The sequence below is a fragment of the Aspergillus homomorphus genome (assembly GCF_003184865.1).
Source record: "Aspergillus homomorphus CBS 101889 unplaced genomic scaffold BO97scaffold_41, whole genome shotgun sequence".
Taxonomy (NCBI): domain Eukaryota; kingdom Fungi; phylum Ascomycota; class Eurotiomycetes; order Eurotiales; family Aspergillaceae; genus Aspergillus; species Aspergillus homomorphus.
In genome coordinates this window covers 196,960-216,806 of record NW_020291927.1, presented here as the reverse complement: position 1 = coordinate 216,806, position 19,847 = coordinate 196,960, and the positions used below count along the sequence as shown (strand labels likewise).

The following is a 19,847-nucleotide window of genomic DNA, read 5'->3' as shown; positions in this document are numbered from 1 at the left end:
ATCTTATATTAGATACTATTCTTCTTATATTAAATTCTATAAAAGCTTTTTCTAAAGTATAGTATATCTCTTAGAAGAAATAAATAAAATAAATAAAAAAAATAAAATAAATAAAATAGAAAAAATAGATAAACTAAATATAAAGAATATAACTATACTATAATTAAAAATATATTATACTTTATATATTATTTATATAAAAAAGATATATATATTATTAATTAATCTATAATTAATAATTTATTTACTATACCTAATCTTTCTAACTGGCAGGTATAAATAGTTAAAGTAATAGTTATATCTTAACCTGACCTTAACTATACAGTTAAATCACTTTTTATACCTTAATCTAACTGCCAGGTTATGGTCAGGTTAAGGTTAAGGTATAATGGTCAGGTTAAGCCACTCTAGCCAGCGGCGCAGAGCTGTATTTAGTATTAAATCTAGATATTTTGAACTTATATAATTCAACAACAAGAATACTTAAAAACTTTAAATAAATATATTATAGAAATAAGTATATTAATTCTTTATAAATCTTATTTAGAAATATCTATATCTTTTTAAAAAGAAGTTATTCTAGAAAAAGAATAAAATACAAAAAATACACTGTATTTTTCTATATTAAGTCTTATTAAGCTTTAAATTAGAAATCCTTGATGTAAGTACTAATTTATAACTATATAAAGCTGTATATAAGATTATATAGAATAATATCCAGAATTGGTCGAGATATAAGGGATTGAAAATTACTATTTTATATGGGAAATGCAGCACGCCGCTGGCTTACACGCGCCACTCGCTTACCGATTACGTTACTCTGGGCTGCTTAGTAAGCAAAAAGCAGCGCCAAGTTGGACCTAAAGTGGAAAGGGAAAGTCGCTGGATTTCCGCAGCAATCCAGCTCGTTAGCAGCTAAGTCAGCTGCCTGTGCCGATCATGCGCCGGTAAGCTCTGGTATAGTCACTAGGGCATACTATGACTTCTTTAGCGCCAATAGGAGGTTCGGTGACAGGGAAGTTCATGGTTCGGGCCGAGCCGAGGGGGACGAGGAACCCCGGGAGTTCGTGGATACTTCCATGGATGGCCTCACCGCAGATCAGTGAACAACCATTTGAGAAATAGAGGACGAGCGACAGGCACACACATGAATCCACCCCGACAAGTCGAATAGCCGCTCCACGCCTGAATGTGGGGACTCACCAAGCTCGTTACCTATAACAAGGACGGTATAAGTATCAAACAACCCCTACGTGTCTGACGAGTCGAAGCGCTTGTAAATACTAATGGTTACCAGCCTTAACAATGTCCTATGAGAAGGCAATGCCAAGACGCAAATAAGACAGTCGTGAACCCTTCTTATTGTCATCTTCTATCTCACTTTCCCGAATCCTAGTCGCCTTCTGCAACTTCTATCCCAACCAGCCCAATTACATCAAGCCAACTCCGCCTCAATCAAACTCTCCGCCACACCAGGATACGTGTAAATATGCACGACCTTCAAGCCCGCCTCCGCCAAAATCGCCCTCCACTCCGCCTCCGTCCGCTCCCGGACCGCAAAATGCGCCAGCATCATCATATCCATGCTCGTGGCCGCCAACGTCGGCCTCTCCTCGCTCACCACGATCTCATTAAACAGCACCCGCGAGTAACCCCGCCGCAACGCCGGCACCAGGTTCCGCAGAATCTGCACCCCGCGCTCATCATCCCAATCGTGAAGAATCGAGTGCAGGTAGTACGCCCGTGCCCCACATATTGGCTGCGGCGTGAAGAAGTCATGTGCAGATGCGGTGTACAGGGACAGCGAGGTCGCTTCCAATGCGCTGATGACGGGCTCGCGGTCCTGCAGAACCACACGGCCCGGGTGAGTCGGATATTGTGCGATGAAATGCGCGACATCGTGGCCACTGCCGCCTCCGACATCCACCAGTAGGACGTCGCTGATGCTGGGGTCGAAGCCTGCGATGAGGCGGTCTGCAACGGGGTAGAAGCCTGGGTCTCACCAGTTCGCTTTCCCGGCGCGGTAGGCGCTCATGAATGAGTTGAAGTGTTTGAGGTTTGGAGGGTTGGTGGTAAGCCATTCGAAGAAGTGCAGCTGAGTGGAATGGGCGTGTTGGAAGGGGCCGTTAAGGCTGCCAATCACCGGGGACTTGTACTCGGTTTGCTGGAAGTAGTCGGGGAATTTGTTGAAGGATGGTCGGGCGGTGTCGTAGCAGAACGATATGCTGTCTTGGTAGTTCTCTGCGGCGAGCTGGTTGCTTAGAGGAGTACCGTAGAAGACCCCGTCACGGAAGCTGATCAGATACATCGCCACTAGGTGGCGTGTTAAGCGCTGCAGTAGTACTACATCCACGCCGGTCTTCTGGGCGAGATCGGCCGGACTCAACCCTGCCTCATCAGCATCTCGGAGTAGCTGGAATAGCTTGGTGTCGACCGCAATGCGAATAGTGGCGGACATAGCGGGCTATGAAATTATCCACGAGTGAGTAGGTGAGAGTTGTCACGCTGGAAAGGTGTAGCAGCATCATACCTCGGCCCAGAAACTGCGTTGGATGAACTCGCTCGGCATTTCTAATGCCGCGACCAGGGCGCGACTGCGATCAATCAGCGCTTCTCGTGCACCGGGCTGATCGCTGTCAAAGGCCTTGCCTGCTGCGGTGAGGTCTTCCAGAATGGAAGAAACGGATTGGTTCGTCATGATGCGCTGAAAGCAAGAATTTCGGTTTGGGGAAACTTTGCAAGGGACTCGGAAGCTTCGTCAATGATCCCTGTCCGCTCGAGGGGTACACGGTATATAAAGTATTGCCACGTCCAGCGCAGGCTAGTCAAATTGCAAGCATTGGAGAAGTGGATAGAAAACTTCTCTTTCAAATATGCATTTCCTCGGCACGAGGCTAAGTAGCTAGCTGTTGGCTTGATCTGATGTGAGCACTCTCTTCCCGCGTCTCTTTGTATGAGGACTGTGGGCTGATCGACTGTGCTTAAAGTAGTGAGTAGATAAGCTCCTCAGTGAATGCAGGAGCCCTGCAGTTTTCCCGGCTGTAGGCAAGGACCATGCTGCAGCTGCATGCATGACAGATGGCAGTGACAGCTGTCCTTAATGTTCTTCATTTCTTAATCATTTATTCCATCATATGTTTGACTTAATTAAACACGCCATCCTGTAACCGAAGGTTAGACTAGTTCGAGCCGCGGAGACTTACCGGAGCCGGACAGGAGACGGACGTTGGCACCGGCGCTGGGCTAAGAGTGCTAGTGCGCTGTCGCCTAAGAACCATGTGGGCCCTGTGCTTGCCTGTGCCTGCCTGTGCTGCACTGTTCCTGCCTCAAGTCTAAGGGCAATGTGTCTCACATCCCGCGTTCCCCATTTCTTTACTCCAAACCAGAAATGCATCTTGGGAACCTTGGCCACAACGGTACGACCCGACCCCGGCGCTTTCCGCTCCACTTCCCAAACCTGTTCTCCTAACGTTCTGACTTTTGGCTGGAAGAAGAAAAGAAATAGAGCAATCTTTTGAGTCTTGGAACAGTTGCTGCGATAACACGGCCTTCTTGTTTTCACGAGCACTAACGATGGTGCTTGCAGGGATGATGCTTGCCGAGGCCGGTAGAGAGCCGATCGCGCCACCAGCTTGTTAGGGCTTAGAACGCTTGTGCTAGGGAATACGACCGGGCGATGCTTTTTCTTTCGCGCTCCGCTACCTTTAAAGTCGTGCGCTCTGTCAAGAATTTTTGTTTGTCTCCATGTTCCGAGTCCTGTTTGCAAGTCGAGGAGATGTGCTTTGGCCACTTTGCGGTGGCATCTTGAGATCATTCGGAGCTGGCAAAGCACATAAACCGACCGTGTGACCGGCGTGTCAATGGCTTCTTTCGACACCGATGTGGATTTCAATGAGAGTCGCGCCGCCGAGATCAATGCTGTGGGGTGGGTTTTCATCGGCATCGCCATCGTCGCTGTCGCGTTGAAACTCTTGCTCGTGGGCATGTCACTAAGAGCTTAGGATGGGATGATTTCTTCATCTTCTTCTCAATGGTGAGTAATTAATGGGTTGCGTATCGCGCACAGAGTCAGAATTCACTGATCATGGGCTAGGCACTGAGCCTCATTGCTGCGGCGTTGTCTCGTACGCAGTGACCTTAGGGCTCGGCCGTCACACTGCTGCTGTTGTGGCTGACCATGGCATGGACCGGGTTATCCTGACTGCCAAATGGCAGATAATCGCATTCCGTGAGTTTTTTCTCGCATAATACAGCTGTCAGCTGAATTACCCTTGGCCTAACACTATAGCACCACTTAATATCGGTACGTCTGCCTCGCTTTTTTCAACCTCATCTCTTCCGCGTCGTTTCTAACTGATTGCCCCGGGTTGATTGCAGGCGCCTTCAGCTTCCCGAATATCTCCATCGCCATTCTCATCACCCACCTCCTCGACCCCAACCCACTGCGCACCCGCTGTCTCTACGGCATGGTAACGATGCAGGTCGTCTTCGCCATTATATCCGTGTTCATCGTCTTCTTCCAGTGTCGCCCCACCCAGAAACTGTGGAATAGTGCCCTGGACGGCCACTGCTGGGACGCGAGCGTGTTCGACGACTTCCAGTACTGGGTCAGCGCCTACACGACGGTTACGGATGTCGTGCTGGCCGTGGTACCCATCAGTGTGTTCTGGAAGCTGCAGATGCGTTCCTCGACGAAGGTGGGCGTGTGCATCATGATGGGGCTGACCCTTCTCTCGGCGGTCGTGACTCTTGTCAAGGCCGTATACTTGCATCTGTTCACTTATCACATCGATCCCTGTGAGTGCGCTTCTCAGCCACCGGCCAGTCATTGTCGACTAATGTTCTCCGTCGTCTTCAGTGTATAACGTGGTACCGTTAGTAATCTGGGAACTGTACGTGGTTTATACTCTCTTGTCCCTCCGATCACCTGATCCTTCGCTGACGGTCCGCTCTAGCATCGAGCAGAATGTTGTCATCGTGGCAGCCTGCATCCCGACTTTACGGCCCTTCTTCCGGCGAGCCTTTGGATCGAATACCACAAGCAGCTATCCATATTCTGGGTCCACATACAAGCTTTCAACCACGCCGAAGCCGACCGCTTCCATGCGCCTTCAGTCGGAGTCGGAGTCGCAGTTGGCGCCGGACTATCCCAGTGAGCAGGAAAGTAAGGGTGGCGGCTTCGATCATGAGATTTGGCGGACGCATCAGGTGCATGTCTCGGTACAGCCGAATCACACAGCACATGACACTTGACAGTCTTGGTGCGTCCTGCGAGTGCGTCCTGCGAGTGCGGTCTAGTGAGTCCCAAGTTTACTAGGGACAATTGAAAGAGATTATCCTAGGTGTTCTTTTCCTTCTATAGGATTAAGTATCTGTTCTAAAGACCCAGCCTTCTCTTCATAATATCCTATTGGATTTATCTGCGAGCTTAGATCGGTTTGATTTGGCATTTGGCTCTTTCATTCCCATAAATGGGGTAAGTAGTGGAAGTATATGACTACCAGGCATCTTCGAAGAAAGACATTCATCCACCCATCTTGATTCATGTTCAGTATCATGTATTGTGAGTTCTTTACTTATATGTGCGCCAGGACTAATCTTACAGGCATCCATGAACAGAGAATATATAGATTAGGCATTTAGCAATGGTTCTGCTTCTGTAATCGGTATATCGCAACGATCCATTGAATATGCACGAAAAGCGAGCTTAGATTGCCTATGTCTTCTATCTGTTTGCCCCCTTATACACACACCTTAAGACTAATCGATCATCAAAACAAAATACACATCATCCCCGGTAGAACTCTTCTCCCCGAACCTAATAACAGTAGTACCAAGGCCCAATATCAGGCTTAACCCCGCAGGTCCGGGTACAACACATTGCGGGATCATTGATATTACAAGGTTTGTTTGTAGCCACGCAGATCTCCGGACAAGAGACCTTGATATCCGGGAGGTCGCCCGTGAGGGGTACCTTGTACGTGGTAGGATTCTTTCCATCATCACTCGTGCCAGTCCAGACAGCGGCTGAGTGATCTGCTTTAGGCTGGGCGTCTAGCTGCAGCGTCTGGCCCCGCTGAGCGAGGAAGGTCTTCGAGGTATCATCATCGAGGGTGAAGGAGCTCTTGGGCAGGTTCCAGGGGAACTTCACGTTCACCGAGCACCCTTCATTGGTCAGAGTGATTTTCTCGCAGAGTAGGTTCGTGGCGGCGCTGAGAAGTCCGCTGGTGGGTAGCCCGGCGCACACGTCCCGTAGAGAATGGGGCATCGCTGCTGCCAGGGTGGCAGTTGGGAGGAGCCAGATGAAGAGGAATGATTTCATTGTGGTTATTATGGGTCTGATTGCTTGGATAGTATGAGGGAGAGCAAGGAGGAATTGAGGACATGGGCATTGAGAAATCACCCTGTAGTAGAAAAGGAAAACATGCCTTATATACCATCCAATACTTCTTTACTGGGGTATGCCGAGCACAATGTTTTTTTCTCTGAGATCAGACGACATTACAAGCCCAGGGTCTAGATTCCCGCACTATCCAAAGTCTCTCTGTCTAGACCATTGTTTCCTCCATTAGGCTTTTGTCTTTGTGGGGTGGTTCACAATGCTAGACATCGGATCTGGGGGTCACTCCCGATCTCAGATCCGATCCCGTTCCCGCATCTCGTATCCCTTCCGTTTGCGGCCACTCGGTGGCAATGACAGTGCTTGTCATACAAAAGCTTAATCTTAAGCTCTTGCTATCATGCACAGCCCCGTTTCGGCTTCTTGTCACGGTGCACATTCTAACATCTCCCTGGTCATTTTTTCCCGCATGGTCGCGTTCAGATGCGCAGCTGCAGGGGGGTGAACTGAACTGGCCCACATAGAAGCAGTTCTGCCGCGAAGCTTCTTTGTTGCAATGATCCCGTCGAGAGATCTAGGTGGGATAGTTTGGGGCAGCCTGGGAGGGGATTCCGCGGGAGTTTGGCCTTGTTGTTCGATGTCCCTGCACAGCAGACATTGAGGTTACTCACCACTCCTCCATTCTCTTGCTCCTCTTTCTCGAACTTCGCATCTCTCATCGGTAATCTCACTCGGCTTACGACTATATATCGGGCATCTGTCGGGGGAGTTCCTTTGTTAGTGGAAGAAGACAAAAAAAAGACAGAGCGCTAGTCGGTCATGATCGACTCACGAATATGGATTTCTCTCTGTGAAGAGCCGCTCTCTAATTTCATAACTCAAGCATCGACTTGAACAAACAGTAGTGAATGCTCAACCGAAACAATCTCACCCGACGGATTTAGACCCGAATTTGAAACATCGCAAACCTCGACTTCTGTTTTCCTAAGGGATATCAATCGGATATCGCGTGGGTGTGAAGACTGTATCATGGGTATCTTGAAGGATTCTCTCTCACAGCGGGCATAGTCTCTATCGCTTGAATTGTCTTTTCTTATTGTACATTTGTTCATGTTTTCGTCAAAATATCTCTATAGATATTTTATAGAAAACAATCTCAACCCGGCATACAGGCAGTGGTCTAGACTGTGCCTACCACCAATTTACAGTAGTAATATCCCAATTAGGTGAGTAGGCAGGGAACAGCAACACAGTTTACATATACACTAGACATTTAACCCAAAACATGCTATCAATTGGAGAACTCCATCCGCGGCCTGCCTCCCGCAATGCCCCTTCGGAAGAGCATCCGCCCTCGGGCCCGGCACCCGCAACACCGGATCAAAACGCAGATATAAACCTAACACCAGACATCATTCATAGCCAACGACCCTCACCAGTCTCACACACCCAATCCAACACAGACACCCACAAGCAAGATGCAACCGACGCCACTCTCCCGCTTCACCTCAGCCCCCTACATCCCACCAGACCGGATCTTCGAACTAACAGCCCAATACCAAGCCGACCCAAGCCCCCAAAAAGTCAACCTAGGGCAAGGCACCTACCGCTCCAGCACCGGCGATCCCTGGGTGCTGCCCTCCGTCCAAGAAGCACGCAGCCGACTAGCCAACAACGGCCTGAACCACGAATACCTCCCGATCCTAGGGCACGCGCAATTCCGCAAGCTGGCGGCGCGGATGGCGCTGGGCGAGGCCCTCCACGACACGCTGGGCTCCCGACTCGCAACCTGCCAGTCCCTCTCAGGAACCGGCGCATTGCACCTAGCGGGACTCCTGCTGCGCCACCTGCACCACCTCAACCTCAACCCCAATCCCGAGGGGCAGACCAACCGCCCACTCCCAAAGATCTACATCCCGGACCCAACCTGGTCGAACCACCACCAGATCTTCACCTCCCTAGGTTTCCCCGTCGTCTCGCTACCGTACTACTCCGCCGAGACCCGGTCCCTCGCCTTCGAGCCCTACCTCTCCGCGTTGGAGAATGCAGAGCAAAACAGCGTGGTCATCCTGCACGCGTGCGCGCACAACCCGTCCGGGTGCGACCCGAGCACCGCTCAATGGCGGGAGATTGCAGGGGTCATCAAATCCAAGAACTTGTTTCCGGTGTTCGATGCCGCGTATCTGGGATTTAATTCGGGGGATGTCGATGAGGATGCTGCTGCTATTCGGATGTTTGTGGGTGAGGAGTTTGGGTTGGAGGTTGGGGTTTGTTTGTCGTTTGCGAAGAATATGGGGCTTTATGGTATTTTCCTTTCCCTTCTTGCTTTTCTGGTTGGGTTGATTGGGGGAAGATACTAATGGGGCTAGGGGAACGGACGGGGTGTTTCTTTGTGACGACACGGTCGGGGGAGATTGCGAGGAATACCGAGTCCGTGCTGGAGGTGCTGCAGCGGCGCGAGGTGTCGAATCCTCCTGCTTTTGGGGCGAAGATTGCGGCGCTGGTGCTTGGGGATCTTGAGTTGGCGGGGATGTGGAGGGAGGATTTGAAGACCATGAGTGGGCGGATTCGGGAGATGAGGACGGGTTTGGCTGAGGGGTTGATTCGCTTTGGTGAGTTTGTTTCTCTTTCTGTCTTTGGGTTGTGCAATATGTAGAATGAGGTGCTGGGAAGCTAAAAGGAAGGGGGGTCCGGGGGTTCTCCCCCGGGATGCTTACACGCTTGGCCTAAGAATTGAGGTGCTTGGGAAGCTGAAGGAAAAGGGGGGTCCGGGGGTTCTCCCCCGGGACGCCTTACCAGGTGCACTTGAGAACCGCTGTGCTGACGAGAACAGGGGCGCCGGGGGACTGGGGGCATTTAGTAAGACAGACGGGGATGTTTGGGTTCTTGGGGCTGGATGAGGAGGTAGTCAGGGAGCTACGCGGTGAGATATTTCCGGTCTGGTTTGCATTGAGCAAAGATTGACGATTAGCAGAAGAGGATCATATATACATGGCGGACAACTCGCGCGTCTCGATTGCTGGGCTGAATCCGGGGAATGTCGAGTACGTGGCTAAGGCGATTGCTGAACGGCTGCGAACGCGGGATGTCTGAGTTGGAGGACTGGGTTTTAAATGGGCAGGACGTGGCGTGCTACATTGTGGTGGCTGCTTGGACAACGGAACTGTCAATATTGGCTTGGGATCAAGGAAAACGCAAATTGAGACCGATCTATAGATATCAACAATCGGTTTGTGCTATAGTGCGCAACAACTGATAAATGTATGCGCCTCGGATGTACTGCAAGACTCGCCTAAGCTGTACAGCCAAGGCGGTCGTTTCCTCCACATCGCTCGATGTGTACTTGAGGACTGGGCCCCAAAGGTGCTAACATCATCAGACTCGACGCGTGAGAGAACGGAACGGATCACAGTAGAGATAACGTACAACTTCGGATAACTGAGATGAAGCATTTGCTACCCTATAGACTATATAGAAGTCCCACTGTTCTCCCACGGCGACACAGCCAACGGTCGGTGGAGGCATTGTGGAATTTTTGAAGCGGCTGGCGAAGCTCCAGAATACCAACCCCGACATCCATACTCCTAATTGTATCTCGGCTTCGCCTGGTGCTCCGTCGTAGGCTTTGACTTCCACCCCTAACCCTAGTAGTCTTTGCTCGGTATGCGGATGATCAATGTGGCTCAAAGCTTTATCGCGAATGTCAGACCCTGCACGCTTATACTCGTCTGTTCAAAGATCCTTTGGGAATCCGACGACCAGGTCGACTTTGCGATTGAAAACACCCTTCACAGTATAGCGGGACAGGTATTTGGGACAACGGACTCCGTTTGTCTGAGTGGTATCAGCGTCTTGGTCAGCGGATGTGGATCGCTGCCAGGGCGACGTACACGCTCCATGATTCTAGAGGCAAATCGTCGATTGCCAGAGTCAAAATAGGGCGGACAATGTCCATAATCCAGGACCCTTCACTTCGGCCCTCCATCTGGAATTTGTTTGATCGTGCCGCAATCTTTTTGACTTCATCCTCATGGGGCTCCCACCTAATCTAATGGGCCAGCCGATCTCAGAAGGTCCCAAAGGCGTCGCGCATCGTGGCTTTCAATGTCTGCTGCTCTGGGGAGGAATATCACTTTTGGCGCAGCAAAGGCCAGCTGTGCCCTGATACGAGCCAGGTTGTGAGTTTGTCGAGTTGACTCTGACTGTGTCGTAGAAGGCGATAGGGATATGCCATCTTGATAGGACTGTGTGCCGGCATTATCACAGATTGTGATTTCACAGTGGGGTCTTTTCCTGAAATTGGCCCGTGCCATTGATGCATTAGAAAGCTTGCGCTTCTGCTGAGCTAACTGGTGAGGGTTTCTCTGTGGAATACTCTCCGCCCGGTCGTCATCTTCTGGGTCAGTCGGAGGAGTCGACGGCAGCTCCGAGGAGACGCGGCCAATCCATTCCGCGATGGCTTTTCGGTCATCGCCGTTCATTTTCGTCCCTTAGTACAAGTTGTTTCTCGTCGCGGGGTCATTGAGTAGTAGTTGTGGTTGTTTTACCCCAGACTATGGGAAGGGAAGGCCCGTGCACCGTGACTCCACCATCGATCGACAACACCGGACCAATGGTTGTTCCGTGGCCGCCACTCTCAGCAACATCTGATTCCATCATGGATGAATCTTTTCATCACTTATCATTCCATCTATCGAGGTTGTCAACCTAAGTAAGCAACAATACTTTCTGAAGCTTGACACTCACCTTAGGAGGCAACCGCATTAGAATCACGGATAATTGCAGGGAGCTACAGCCCGCGAATGGCAGGAACCCCACAACGCGCGCTTGACGGTTAGAACTTAGATGCCCTACTGTCCTTATGAGCCTCAGTAATGATCCATTGTAGTCGTGGCCCTAACGATTAGTCCGTCCACTTTGAAGTAGAGTCCTATTCGTAGATCCCTGTAGTCGAATCACACCTTTTCCCTTTCTCCTGATTGAGACCGAAGAGTAGAGTCCATCTCCAGAGGACTTCTTTTGTCAATGGCTCTGTAGTCTTACTAGAGCACAAATTAGCAGAGTCTAACAAGGTCTGGCAGTAAGCAGCTCGGAGAGTGTTCAATTGTTGTGCCTTGTCTCGCTTCGAAGCGTCATGTGACCGCTTGGTGATAGCTACTGATGCCTCAGGCAGACGACCTTACCAGCACTGCTCGTTGATCTGAGCCGCCCCGTCCTCGTCGTTCCCATATGTGTACTCGAAGCTGAACGCGAATCTGTTCAGTTTGTATTCTCTTCAATGCTGGCCTGCGAGCCTAATTCTTCACGCAAGCAGGGCAAAATCGCTTCTCAGCAAATGCCAGGTGTTGTCTATATTCCCTAAGCAGGCACGAACTCCTCCAGATCTGATCTGCCATAACTTTCTCAAATTGGTACATGTAGATTGGCTTTAGCGAGTGGGACGTCCCCTTCCAGTGTCTATACACAACTCTCAGAATCTTTATAGTTATGAATAAGATGCTTGGGTGTCCCCGATGTCGGGCCCGAGGATACGGTGGGCTAACTACAGGCAGGTAGCTGAAGTTTAGTGGTGCCGGAGTTGGGCCCGCCCTCCGACTTCAAGGTTGTCTAGCCGAGCCCGGAACGCACAGACAAAACACCGCGGGGAGCCGTGACCACCGCAAAGACCGGACGGACCTTTCCCCGGATTTGCTGGGTCGATGACTCATACACTTTTTTTTTGCCTATCTTGCTTACAATAGAATTCATGGCAATAATCAAACGGCTAGGGATGTCAATAAAAGACAAAATTGAAGTAAATAAGGGTAAATAATATTTGTGTAAGAAAACCCCCGATTATACACCAGTAAAAGTTAGGTAAAAGATCCTGAATCCAATCAAATCATAGTACAGTCGTAAAACTTTTCCCCCAAACCCGGTTGGAGGTGTGTTTTTGATATCCTCTTCAAACAATTAAACAAGAGAAATTTACTTCTGGTTCTCGGGGCGGAGGGAGCTGCAAAGAGGATTAGTATCAGATTCATCGAGATGATTTAGGGGAAGGTTAAGGAGGAACATACCGAACAGCCTTGCCGGCGCGCCAGATCTCGAGATCGCGGATGTCCTGCATCTCCTTCTCGTACTTCTCGCGGTAGTCCTTCTGGGAGTTGTAGTCCAGGGAGCGCTGGGTCTCGGTTCCGTCGCGGACGGAGTCGTAGAGCTCGTTGAACAGGGGCTTGAGGTTGTCCTTGAAGCGGGCGGACCAGTCGATGGCACCGCGGCGGGCGGTGGTGGAGCAGGCGGCGTACATCCAGTCCATGCCGTTGGCGCCGATCAGGGGGTAGAGGGACTGGGTGGCCTCCTCGACGGTCTCGTTGAAGGCCTCGGAGGGGGAGTGGCCGCGCTCACGGAGCACCTCGTACTGGGCGAGGAACATACCGTGGATACCGCCCATCAGGCAGCCACGCTCACCGTACAGGTCGGAGTAGACCTCCTTCTCGAAGGTGGTCTCGTACAGGTAGCCGGAGCCGACGGCGACACCCATGGCGATGGCCTTCTCCTTGGCCTTGCCGGTGACGTCCTGGAAGACGGCGACGGAGGAGTTGATACCGCGGCCCTCACGGAAGAGAGTGCGGACGGTGCGGCCGGAACCCTTGGGGGCGACGAGGATGACGTCGACGTCGGTGGGGACATCGACCTTGGTCTTCTCCTTGAAGACGGGGGAGAAACCGTGGGAGAAGTAAAGGGTCTTGCCCTTGGTGATGAGGGGCTTGAGCTGGGGCCAGGTCTCGGACTGAGCGGCGTCGGAGAGGAGGTTCATGACAATGGTACCCTTCTTGACGGCGGTCTCGACGTCGAACAGGTTCTTGTCGGGAACCCAGCCGTCCTGGATGGCCTCCTTCCACGAGGCACCATCCTTGCGGACACCGACAATGACGTTGAGGCCCTGGTCACGGAGGTTGAGACCCTGGCCGTGGCCCTGAGAACCGTAACCGATCAGGGCGAGGGTGTCGTCCTTGAAGTATTCCTGGAGCTTCTCACGGGGCCAGTCCTCACGCTCGTAGACGGTCTCCTGGCTATCGGCGAAAGTCATGGTCTTAACACCGCGGGCGGGGGTGATGGGGGCGGCGGTCACGCGGGGGACAGCGGCGGCGGCGGCCTTGAGGGCGGGGCGGGGGAGGGCGGCGGAGAGCACAGAGCGAGGGGCACCAACGCGGGCCAGGCGGAGGGCACGGGGAAGTCCACGAGAAGCCATTGTGTGGTATGTGTGTATGATGATGAGGTAGAAAGGAGGGAGGAGGAAGGTGGAAGGTGGAAGGATGAAGGATGGAAGGATGGGAGGATAGAGGGGAGAGTGAGAAAAACTGGGATGAGATGGAGAGGGAGAAGGAATGGAGGAGAAGGCCAGCTGGAGCTGTCGTCCAGTTTATAAACTCGTTGCTGGGGACGAGATCGGCCGGCGGCGAGGCACGTGACCCGGAGTTGCGCTCTTTCTCCCCGGCCGATGTCGGATTGCACGGCTGCTGATTGGTTGAGTGGGGGAACAACCGTGGGCGCCGCAAGCAGCTTGGCTGAATGGGGTTAGCGTGGGACGAGACTCGGCTCCCGCTTCGGGGACAGTCACATGAGTCACTCCGGGGTCCAGCCCGATTGCCCTCCGATGGCTATCAGAAAGATCTAAGAATGACTCCTTCGGGTGCAATCCGGGGATTCAAGGGACGTGGTCGGGGTGATTGGTGACTGTGCAAAACGTTAATCTCTATCTGTGACAAACTAAAACTGCAGCTCCTGGTTCACCCCACATTTGAGGATAGACCACGTAGTGAGCTTTCAATTGCATTGAGGACTGATCTGAGTCACTCACTGCTGCTGCAATCTAGCCTCAGTCTGCTCGAGCACAGTAGTAAAGTGAATCTGAGTGATTCGAGACTCGCTCCGAGTAGGGAATTGCCACTGCAGAATCTATGACTAACGATAGATTAGAACCAGCAAGCATGTCATCAAAAGGCAGACAGTTACCAATTGATTCGATACAACGGCCGGCGCAGATGAGACATGAGTCAACATGTATACCTACAATAACCTCAACTTGGCTACTTCTATCACCATCAGAACCACGCATAAGGAATAGGGCGTGGACACCTTAGCTGATCTTCATTGTTGCACCTTCCCAACATAAATACCATTCAAGAATCAATTGGCTCCCTCTAGTGGTACTCTGAAATATCAGCCATCCTAACCATCTACTACCACATGCATTGAACCTACTGGTATGATAGTGACATAACATGAGACCCAGGTTGACCACAAAAGCACAACAAGGCATTAGCAACAAGAAAATCGCAGTGAGATTATAGAAACAAGACATGTCTGACAGCATGCGCTATGAACCGTACAAAACCAAACCACCCCCAACTCATCTCACTGTAATCTCACGTATCAATCAAGCCCACCAAGACAGGCATGCATATGCAAAAACTCAACGTTCTAGACCCCCAGCCAGACCACGGACCCCTTGCCCACCGCGAGATCCCGAAAGCACAGCTCGGCTGTCAGCAAGAGACTAGCTAAAGCTTAGGGCTGACCACAGCAGACCATGTGACCGATCTCGTGACAACGAAGCTCACCTAAGGACTAGGTAGACATCGGATCAGATAAGTTAAAGTGAATCTCGGGTGTACGAGCTGCATCTCCGGCGATAATCTCCGTTCCTAAATGCAGGAGACCAATAGTAGCCTTCGGCGTTGAAATTAGCTCGGTGATAGCAGACGTTACCTCCGTACGCGAGAGCAGAGCCAACGCCTTTATATTGAATCTGACTCAGCATATATAACTAGTCATTCCAATAGTATGACGCTGTATAGTCAAATCAGAGCCTCCAAGATAAGCAGGAACCCGAGATATATGAAGAACTCCCTCCCGAATCTCGTCTCACCCCCATCCTCACAGCTAACCTCCAAACAACCACCAGACACAACCTCAACCCTTCACCACCAAAAACCAAGAGAAAGAAAAAAAATGTCTTTAACAATCCACCACCTCCACCAATCCTCCTCGGAGAGGGTGATCTGGCTCTGCGAAGAACTCTCCCTACCATACACACTCAAAACCTACGACCGGGTGCCCCTTCTCGCACCAGAAGAATACAAAGCCCTACACCCAGCAGCAACCTCCCCGATCATCCAGGATATCACTGACAACGGCGAAGAAATCACGCTCGCCGAAAGCGGCGCCTGCATCGAATACATCAGCCACCGACACGCATCAGGCCGGCTGTTCCTCCCGCCTACCCACCGTTGCTACCCGGACTTCCTCTTCTGGTGGCACTGGGTCAACGGGACGTTCCAGCCGACGCTGGGACGGGCGATGATGGCGCGGATGGCTGGGCTCGGCGAGGAGAATCTGATGGTGCGGTTGGGGGCGGAGCGGATGCGGCGGGCGTTGGCGATGCTGGATGAGAGGTTGCGGGCGGAGGAGTGGTTGGCTGGGGAGGAGTTTAGTGTTGCGGATGTGATGCTTGTGTTCTCTTTGACCACCATGCGGTATTTTTTTGCGTATGGGTTGGGTGAGTTTGAGGGGATTTTGGGGTATTTGGGTCGTGTTGGGAGCAGGGAGGCGTATCGGAGGGCGATGGAGAGGGCGGATCCCGGGATGGAGTTGGTGTTGGGGGCCGATGCGCCTCTGGGGAAGAGTCTTATGTGAGGGTGTTTTCCTTTGGGTGTAAGGATTGTGGTGTATTATTATGGTTATTAGGTTCATACCCCGCTCTTTTGTTTGGTTAGTTGGTTCTAATTGTCGAATAATGTATAATCTCTCCTCTTAGGACTATTTTTCTTGCTGGATGGTGGTAGATCCAGGATTCGTTTACGTTTTTGAGGCACGTATTGAGAGGGACGCGCTACAGCTGTCTCAAATCAAAGTACAGACAGAACCCTCTTACAAGAGAAGCCGGCTCAGTCGATACCCGTTAGGTTAAGCATAATGCGGCCGTATCATGTATCGGTGCCCGATCCCGAGACATGGCGATGGCTGCCGATGGCTTCTCGGAACAACACCCGAACATGAAGAAGGGATGGGTTGAACATGAACCCCTCTTTTGATACCATCAGTGGGAGGTCGTGCCTGTGTCCCTCTGTCAAACCTCTTACCCACTAGCCTCCGTAAAGCGCAAACAGAACTCACGACTATGAGCGATCAGATCCCCAGAGTAAAAGCACACGGGTCCCAAGAATGGAGAGAAACCGCTAAAGATGTGACCGCTGGCGCAGCAGGGGGAGTCGCTCAAGTACTCATCGGTAAGATAGCGACTCTGTCTGATCCTCGAAAAGCTGAAAGCTGACATTCGCAGGCCAACCATTCGGTAAGCCACCACGCTCTCTGCTCCCATAACGCGCACAAGCTCACACACAGCCTAGACCTGGTCAAGGTCCGTCTGCAGACCCAGAAAGGAGGTAACGCGTTCTCTGTCACCCGCCAGATCTGGGCCGATGAAGGGCCACTCGCATTCTACAAGGTCCGTTGCTGCTCGACGCTGGTATGAGTATTGTACTGACATACGCAATCGATGAAAGGGCACGCTTATGCCATTGCTGGGAGTTGGCGCGTGTGTGAGTACTTGCGAATAGACATCAGAACTTCTAGAGTCCTCACAAACGAACAGGTCAGCATCTCATTCGGCGCATTGCACACCTTCCGCCAAGCGATAGAATCGCACAACCGCCAGACCCGCCCCTCGCAGGACCAGACCCTCTCTCTGCCCCAGTTCTATGTTGCAGGCGCGGGCGCGGGACTTGTCACGAGTATCGTCTCCGGTCCGGTCGAGCATATCCGTATCAGACTTCAGACGCAACCGCACGGGATAGGGCGAATCTACTCAGGGCCGTTTGACTGCGCAAGGAAGTTGATCAGGGCGGAAGGGTTGGCCGGGCTATATAGGGGACAGGTGATGACCGTCGTTCGAGAGATGCATGGGTATGGTGTGTGGTTCGCGACGTATGAGGGTCTCGTCCGGTGGGCGATGCATCAGCAGCGGAAACGACGCGAGGAGCTACCCGGTTGGCAGATTGCGCTGTACGGAGGCGTGGCGGGGGAGGCACTTTGGCTATTGAGTCATCCGATTGATGTGATCAAGAGTAAGATGCAGAGCGACGGGTTTGGAATGGAGAGGAAATATCACGGGTTGAGAGATGCGGTCCGGGATACCTGGGCTGGAAGTGGGCTGAGGGGAATGTTTTATGGGATTGGGCCGGCGCTCTTGAGGGCGATGCCGGCGTCTGCCGGTACTTTCGTGGCGTGAGTATTATTGCCAGATAGATGTGATGTGGATGCTGACCGTTGTTGCTCTAGGGCCGAGTTTGTGCGCAACATGCTGGGCTAAATATATCTGAACCTGTGTTGGTGTCGTCAATGTTTTTGAATAAGAACAAACCTTGGGCCAGGCATTGCATGATGTAGAGACCCTGGCACAAGAAAATTGGCAATTTCTAGGGCGGCATAGAAGTATTCACTACCTGATGATTCTGGAGTCCGTCACGACCTTTGATAGCCTCATTACCTGGTGCTATGTTTGTCAGTCAAACGGATTTCAAAGATGATTGCATATTCCAGAGTATGTTGTCACGCAATCCTGCAGTTCCGCTACCGCACAAAAGCTCAATCCGTGTTGGAAGGGTCCATGATGCGGACATCACGTAGGAAGAGGACACATTGACGAGCTTTTCGTAGAGATACCGCTGAATACGTCCACACGAGTAGGGGATGACGTGCGTATAAGTATAAATGGTCAGATACTTGGGAAACGGCATCACGAGTCTCCACCGAAAGCGGCAGTCTGGAAACGAACACTGCGAAGAAAAATGGTATATATCTAAATCAGATCGAAAACTCTCTCTACTCTTGTCTGAAAATCCTAGTCACGCCTTTTCCTTTTTGGGCCGCAGAGCAGGGGCAGCGGGGCTCTCCGCCGGGGGAGCCGGCACGGGGTTTGGGTTGCCCTTCCATTCCAGCTTGCGGGGCTTCATGTAGGCAGCGAGGACCTCATCGGTGACCTCCTTGCGCTTCTCCTGGAACTGCGCCACGTACTCCTGCAGCACCTCGATGGTCATCTTCTTGAGCTCGCCGGTCAACAGGTCGCCCTTCTTGTAGCTCGTGTACACCTCCTCCAGCTTGGCGTCGTCCTCCTCAAAGTAGGTCAGGTAGATGTAGGAGACGTCGACGTCGGGGTTGCCGCCCAGGCGGCGGTGATCCTCAATGCTGACTTGGCCGCCGCTGAAGGCGTACTTGTTGATCTTGGTCTGTGATATCGGTTAAGCCGGGAACTCGAAACAAAGAAAGGGGGCTGTGTTACCTTGATCTGCTTGGCAGTGTCGGTCATGAAGATGGCCGAGTTGGGTTCCGACGCGGACATCTTGCCGCCGGCACCTTGCAGGGCAGTGAGGAACTTGGAGTGGATAAGGGCGGGCTTAGGCGAGGGGAACTTCATGCGGTGGGCGTTTTCACGGAGGAGACGGAAGTAGGGGTCCTGGTCGATGCCCATGGGAATCAGACACTGGATGCTGGCGATCTCTTGGGTGCGCTCCTGGAGGGGCTCGTCCTTCCAGATCTCGGGGTAGGAGGTAGCGAAGGCGGCGACACACTGCACGGCGGGGAAGAAGATGCGGCCGACGTTGGTGCTGTGCGAAATCGTGCGTTAGCCAAAGACAGCCCAGCCCGGCTGTGGGGTGGGAGGCAGGACGTACCTCTCGTTGAAACCGAATGCGCCACGGACTTGGTTGAAAGTCACCAGACTGGAGAACTCCCAAGCGTTCATCAAGATGTGGTTGCTGATGTACTTCAAGTCGCTGTAGATGAAGGTCTTCTTCAGGTCGAACCCGAGCGCAATGATATCCTTGGCGTTCTCCATGGCGAAGCCCAACGCATCCTCGAAGGTGATGTTGTCCTTGAAAAGGGCCTTCTCGTCGTCCGTAAGCATGAACACGAGCGGGACGTCGAACACATCCTGCAGCCACTTGGTGAACTGCAGGGGGATGGTGTGACCGAGGTGCAGACTGCCGCTACTGGGACCGCGGCCGGTGTAGAGGAAGAAGGGTTCCCCACGCTCGTAGAGGGTCAGGATCCGGTCGAAGTCACGGTGGCTGAAGAACAGGCCGCGGCGGAGCCAGCGGTGCGGCTTGTGTCCGGTAACCTTCTCGAAGCGCTCGAGAAGCTTCTCGTCAATGAGGGAGGTGTTCCATTTCCTATGCAGAGAGGAGACTCGTTAATTGCGTTCAAAATACGCTGGAACACCGCACATACCGACAGATGGCCTCATAGTCGATGGCCACCACCTCGCCGTTCTCGTCGCGACCACCCTCGACGGACCAGGGGTTGATGTCCTGGTCCTGCGCAGGCTTGTTCTCAGCCACGGGGGTGTTCTCAGCCATTCTGACGATTTCTCTGCAGTCTGAGGGAGAAAGGGGCAAGAAGGACAAAGGAGCAGCACAAAGCGTCGGCGGAGTCACTCTCGCGCCGAGGGGAAATTGACTGCCCC

The 19,847-nt window shown here is 52.1% G+C and overlaps 9 protein-coding genes across 9 annotated transcripts; 4 read left to right on the top strand and 5 right to left on the bottom strand.

The window, feature by feature from the left end:
- Positions 1 to 1,435: 1,435 nt before the first annotated feature.
- On the bottom strand, positions 1,436 to 2,907 carry BO97DRAFT_445747 (putative hydroxyindole O-methyltransferase; the record flags this gene model as incomplete). The annotated part of the gene is made up of 3 exons (XM_025698580.1): positions 2,531 to 2,907; positions 2,004 to 2,464; positions 1,436 to 1,946 (listed from the first exon to the last, which is right to left on the bottom strand). The coding sequence occupies exons 1-3, from the start codon at positions 2,696 to 2,698 to the stop codon at positions 1,436 to 1,438; spliced, it is 1,140 nt and encodes a 379-aa protein (XP_025548257.1). The 5' UTR covers positions 2,699 to 2,907.
- A 953-nt stretch (positions 2,908 to 3,860) lies between these two features.
- Positions 3,861 to 5,253, top strand: BO97DRAFT_437159 (uncharacterized protein; the record flags this gene model as incomplete). The annotated part of the gene is made up of 6 exons (XM_025697831.1): positions 3,861 to 3,961; positions 3,997 to 4,037; positions 4,094 to 4,228; positions 4,378 to 4,797; positions 4,859 to 4,892; positions 4,956 to 5,253. The coding sequence occupies 6 exons, from the start codon at positions 3,861 to 3,863 to the stop codon at positions 5,251 to 5,253; spliced, it is 1,029 nt and encodes a 342-aa protein (XP_025548256.1).
- Positions 5,254 to 5,818: 565 nt separating this feature from the next.
- Positions 5,819 to 6,322, bottom strand: BO97DRAFT_427775 (uncharacterized protein; the record flags this gene model as incomplete). Its single annotated transcript, XM_025697230.1, has 1 exon — positions 5,819 to 6,322. The coding sequence occupies one exon, from the start codon at positions 6,320 to 6,322 to the stop codon at positions 5,819 to 5,821; it is 504 nt and encodes a 167-aa protein (XP_025548255.1).
- A 1,496-nt stretch (positions 6,323 to 7,818) lies between these two features.
- Positions 7,819 to 9,433, top strand: BO97DRAFT_352606 (aromatic-amino-acid aminotransferase; the record flags this gene model as incomplete). The annotated part of the gene is made up of 4 exons (XM_025692027.1): positions 7,819 to 8,644; positions 8,710 to 8,952; positions 9,174 to 9,263; positions 9,312 to 9,433. 4 exons carry the CDS (start codon positions 7,819 to 7,821, stop codon positions 9,431 to 9,433), a joined length of 1,281 nt encoding a protein of 426 aa, XP_025548254.1.
- An 898-nt stretch (positions 9,434 to 10,331) lies between these two features.
- BO97DRAFT_190075 (uncharacterized protein) lies at positions 10,332 to 10,969 on the bottom strand. Its single transcript, XM_025690454.1, has one exon. It carries the CDS (start codon positions 10,819 to 10,821, stop codon positions 10,384 to 10,386), a length of 438 nt encoding a protein of 145 aa, XP_025548253.1. The 5' UTR covers positions 10,822 to 10,969; the 3' UTR covers positions 10,332 to 10,383.
- A 1,132-nt stretch (positions 10,970 to 12,101) lies between these two features.
- BO97DRAFT_445745 (Ketol-acid reductoisomerase) lies at positions 12,102 to 13,702 on the bottom strand. The gene is made up of 2 exons (XM_025698579.1): positions 12,400 to 13,702; positions 12,102 to 12,335 (listed from the first exon to the last, which is right to left on the bottom strand). Exons 1-2 carry the CDS (start codon positions 13,572 to 13,574, stop codon positions 12,308 to 12,310), a joined length of 1,203 nt encoding a protein of 400 aa, XP_025548252.1. The 5' UTR covers positions 13,575 to 13,702; the 3' UTR covers positions 12,102 to 12,307.
- Positions 13,703 to 15,337: 1,635 nt separating this feature from the next.
- BO97DRAFT_352628 (glutathione S-transferase family protein) lies at positions 15,338 to 16,021 on the top strand (the record flags this gene model as incomplete). Its single annotated transcript, XM_025692030.1, has 1 exon — positions 15,338 to 16,021. One exon carries the CDS (start codon positions 15,338 to 15,340, stop codon positions 16,019 to 16,021), a length of 684 nt encoding a protein of 227 aa, XP_025548251.1.
- A 484-nt stretch (positions 16,022 to 16,505) lies between these two features.
- Positions 16,506 to 17,696, top strand: BO97DRAFT_427770 (mitochondrial carrier protein; the record flags this gene model as incomplete). Its single annotated transcript, XM_025697229.1, has 6 exons — positions 16,506 to 16,614; positions 16,668 to 16,679; positions 16,735 to 16,832; positions 16,891 to 16,926; positions 16,980 to 17,611; positions 17,666 to 17,696. 6 exons carry the CDS (start codon positions 16,506 to 16,508, stop codon positions 17,694 to 17,696), a joined length of 918 nt encoding a protein of 305 aa, XP_025548250.1.
- Positions 17,697 to 18,204: 508 nt separating this feature from the next.
- BO97DRAFT_472677 (tryptophan--tRNA ligase WRS1) lies at positions 18,205 to 19,815 on the bottom strand. Its single transcript, XM_025700156.1, has 4 exons — positions 19,613 to 19,815; positions 19,057 to 19,554; positions 18,666 to 18,990; positions 18,205 to 18,612 (listed from the first exon to the last, which is right to left on the bottom strand). The coding sequence occupies exons 1-4, from the start codon at positions 19,738 to 19,740 to the stop codon at positions 18,232 to 18,234; spliced, it is 1,332 nt and encodes a 443-aa protein (XP_025548249.1). The 5' UTR covers positions 19,741 to 19,815; the 3' UTR covers positions 18,205 to 18,231.
- Between the last annotated feature and the right edge of the window lie 32 nt (positions 19,816 to 19,847).

What these genes read in the sequence shown, in the direction of transcription:
- BO97DRAFT_190075 (XM_025690454.1), bottom strand. Translation starts at nt 10,821, where the DNA reads ATGAACGGCGATGACCGAAAAGCCATCGCGGAATGGATTGGCCGCGTC.
- BO97DRAFT_445745 (XM_025698579.1), bottom strand. Translation starts at nt 13,574, where the DNA reads ATGGCTTCTCGTGGACTTCCCCGTGCCCTCCGCCTGGCCCGCGTTGGT. An exon ending in CGCGCCGGCAAGGCTGTTCG is followed by an intron (nt 12,336 to 12,399) that starts GTATGTTCCTCC and finishes TCCTCTTTGCAG; the next exon opens with CTCCCTCCGCCCCGAGAACC.
- BO97DRAFT_472677 (XM_025700156.1), bottom strand. Translation starts at nt 19,740, where the DNA reads ATGGCTGAGAACACCCCCGTGGCTGAGAACAAGCCTGCGCAGGACCAG. An exon ending in GACTATGAGGCCATCTGTCG is followed by an intron (nt 19,555 to 19,612) that starts GTATGTGCGGTG and finishes CTCTCTGCATAG; the next exon opens with GAAATGGAACACCTCCCTCA. An exon ending in ACACTGCCAAGCAGATCAAG is followed by an intron (nt 18,613 to 18,665) that starts GTAACACAGCCC and finishes CCGATATCACAG; the next exon opens with ACCAAGATCAACAAGTACGC.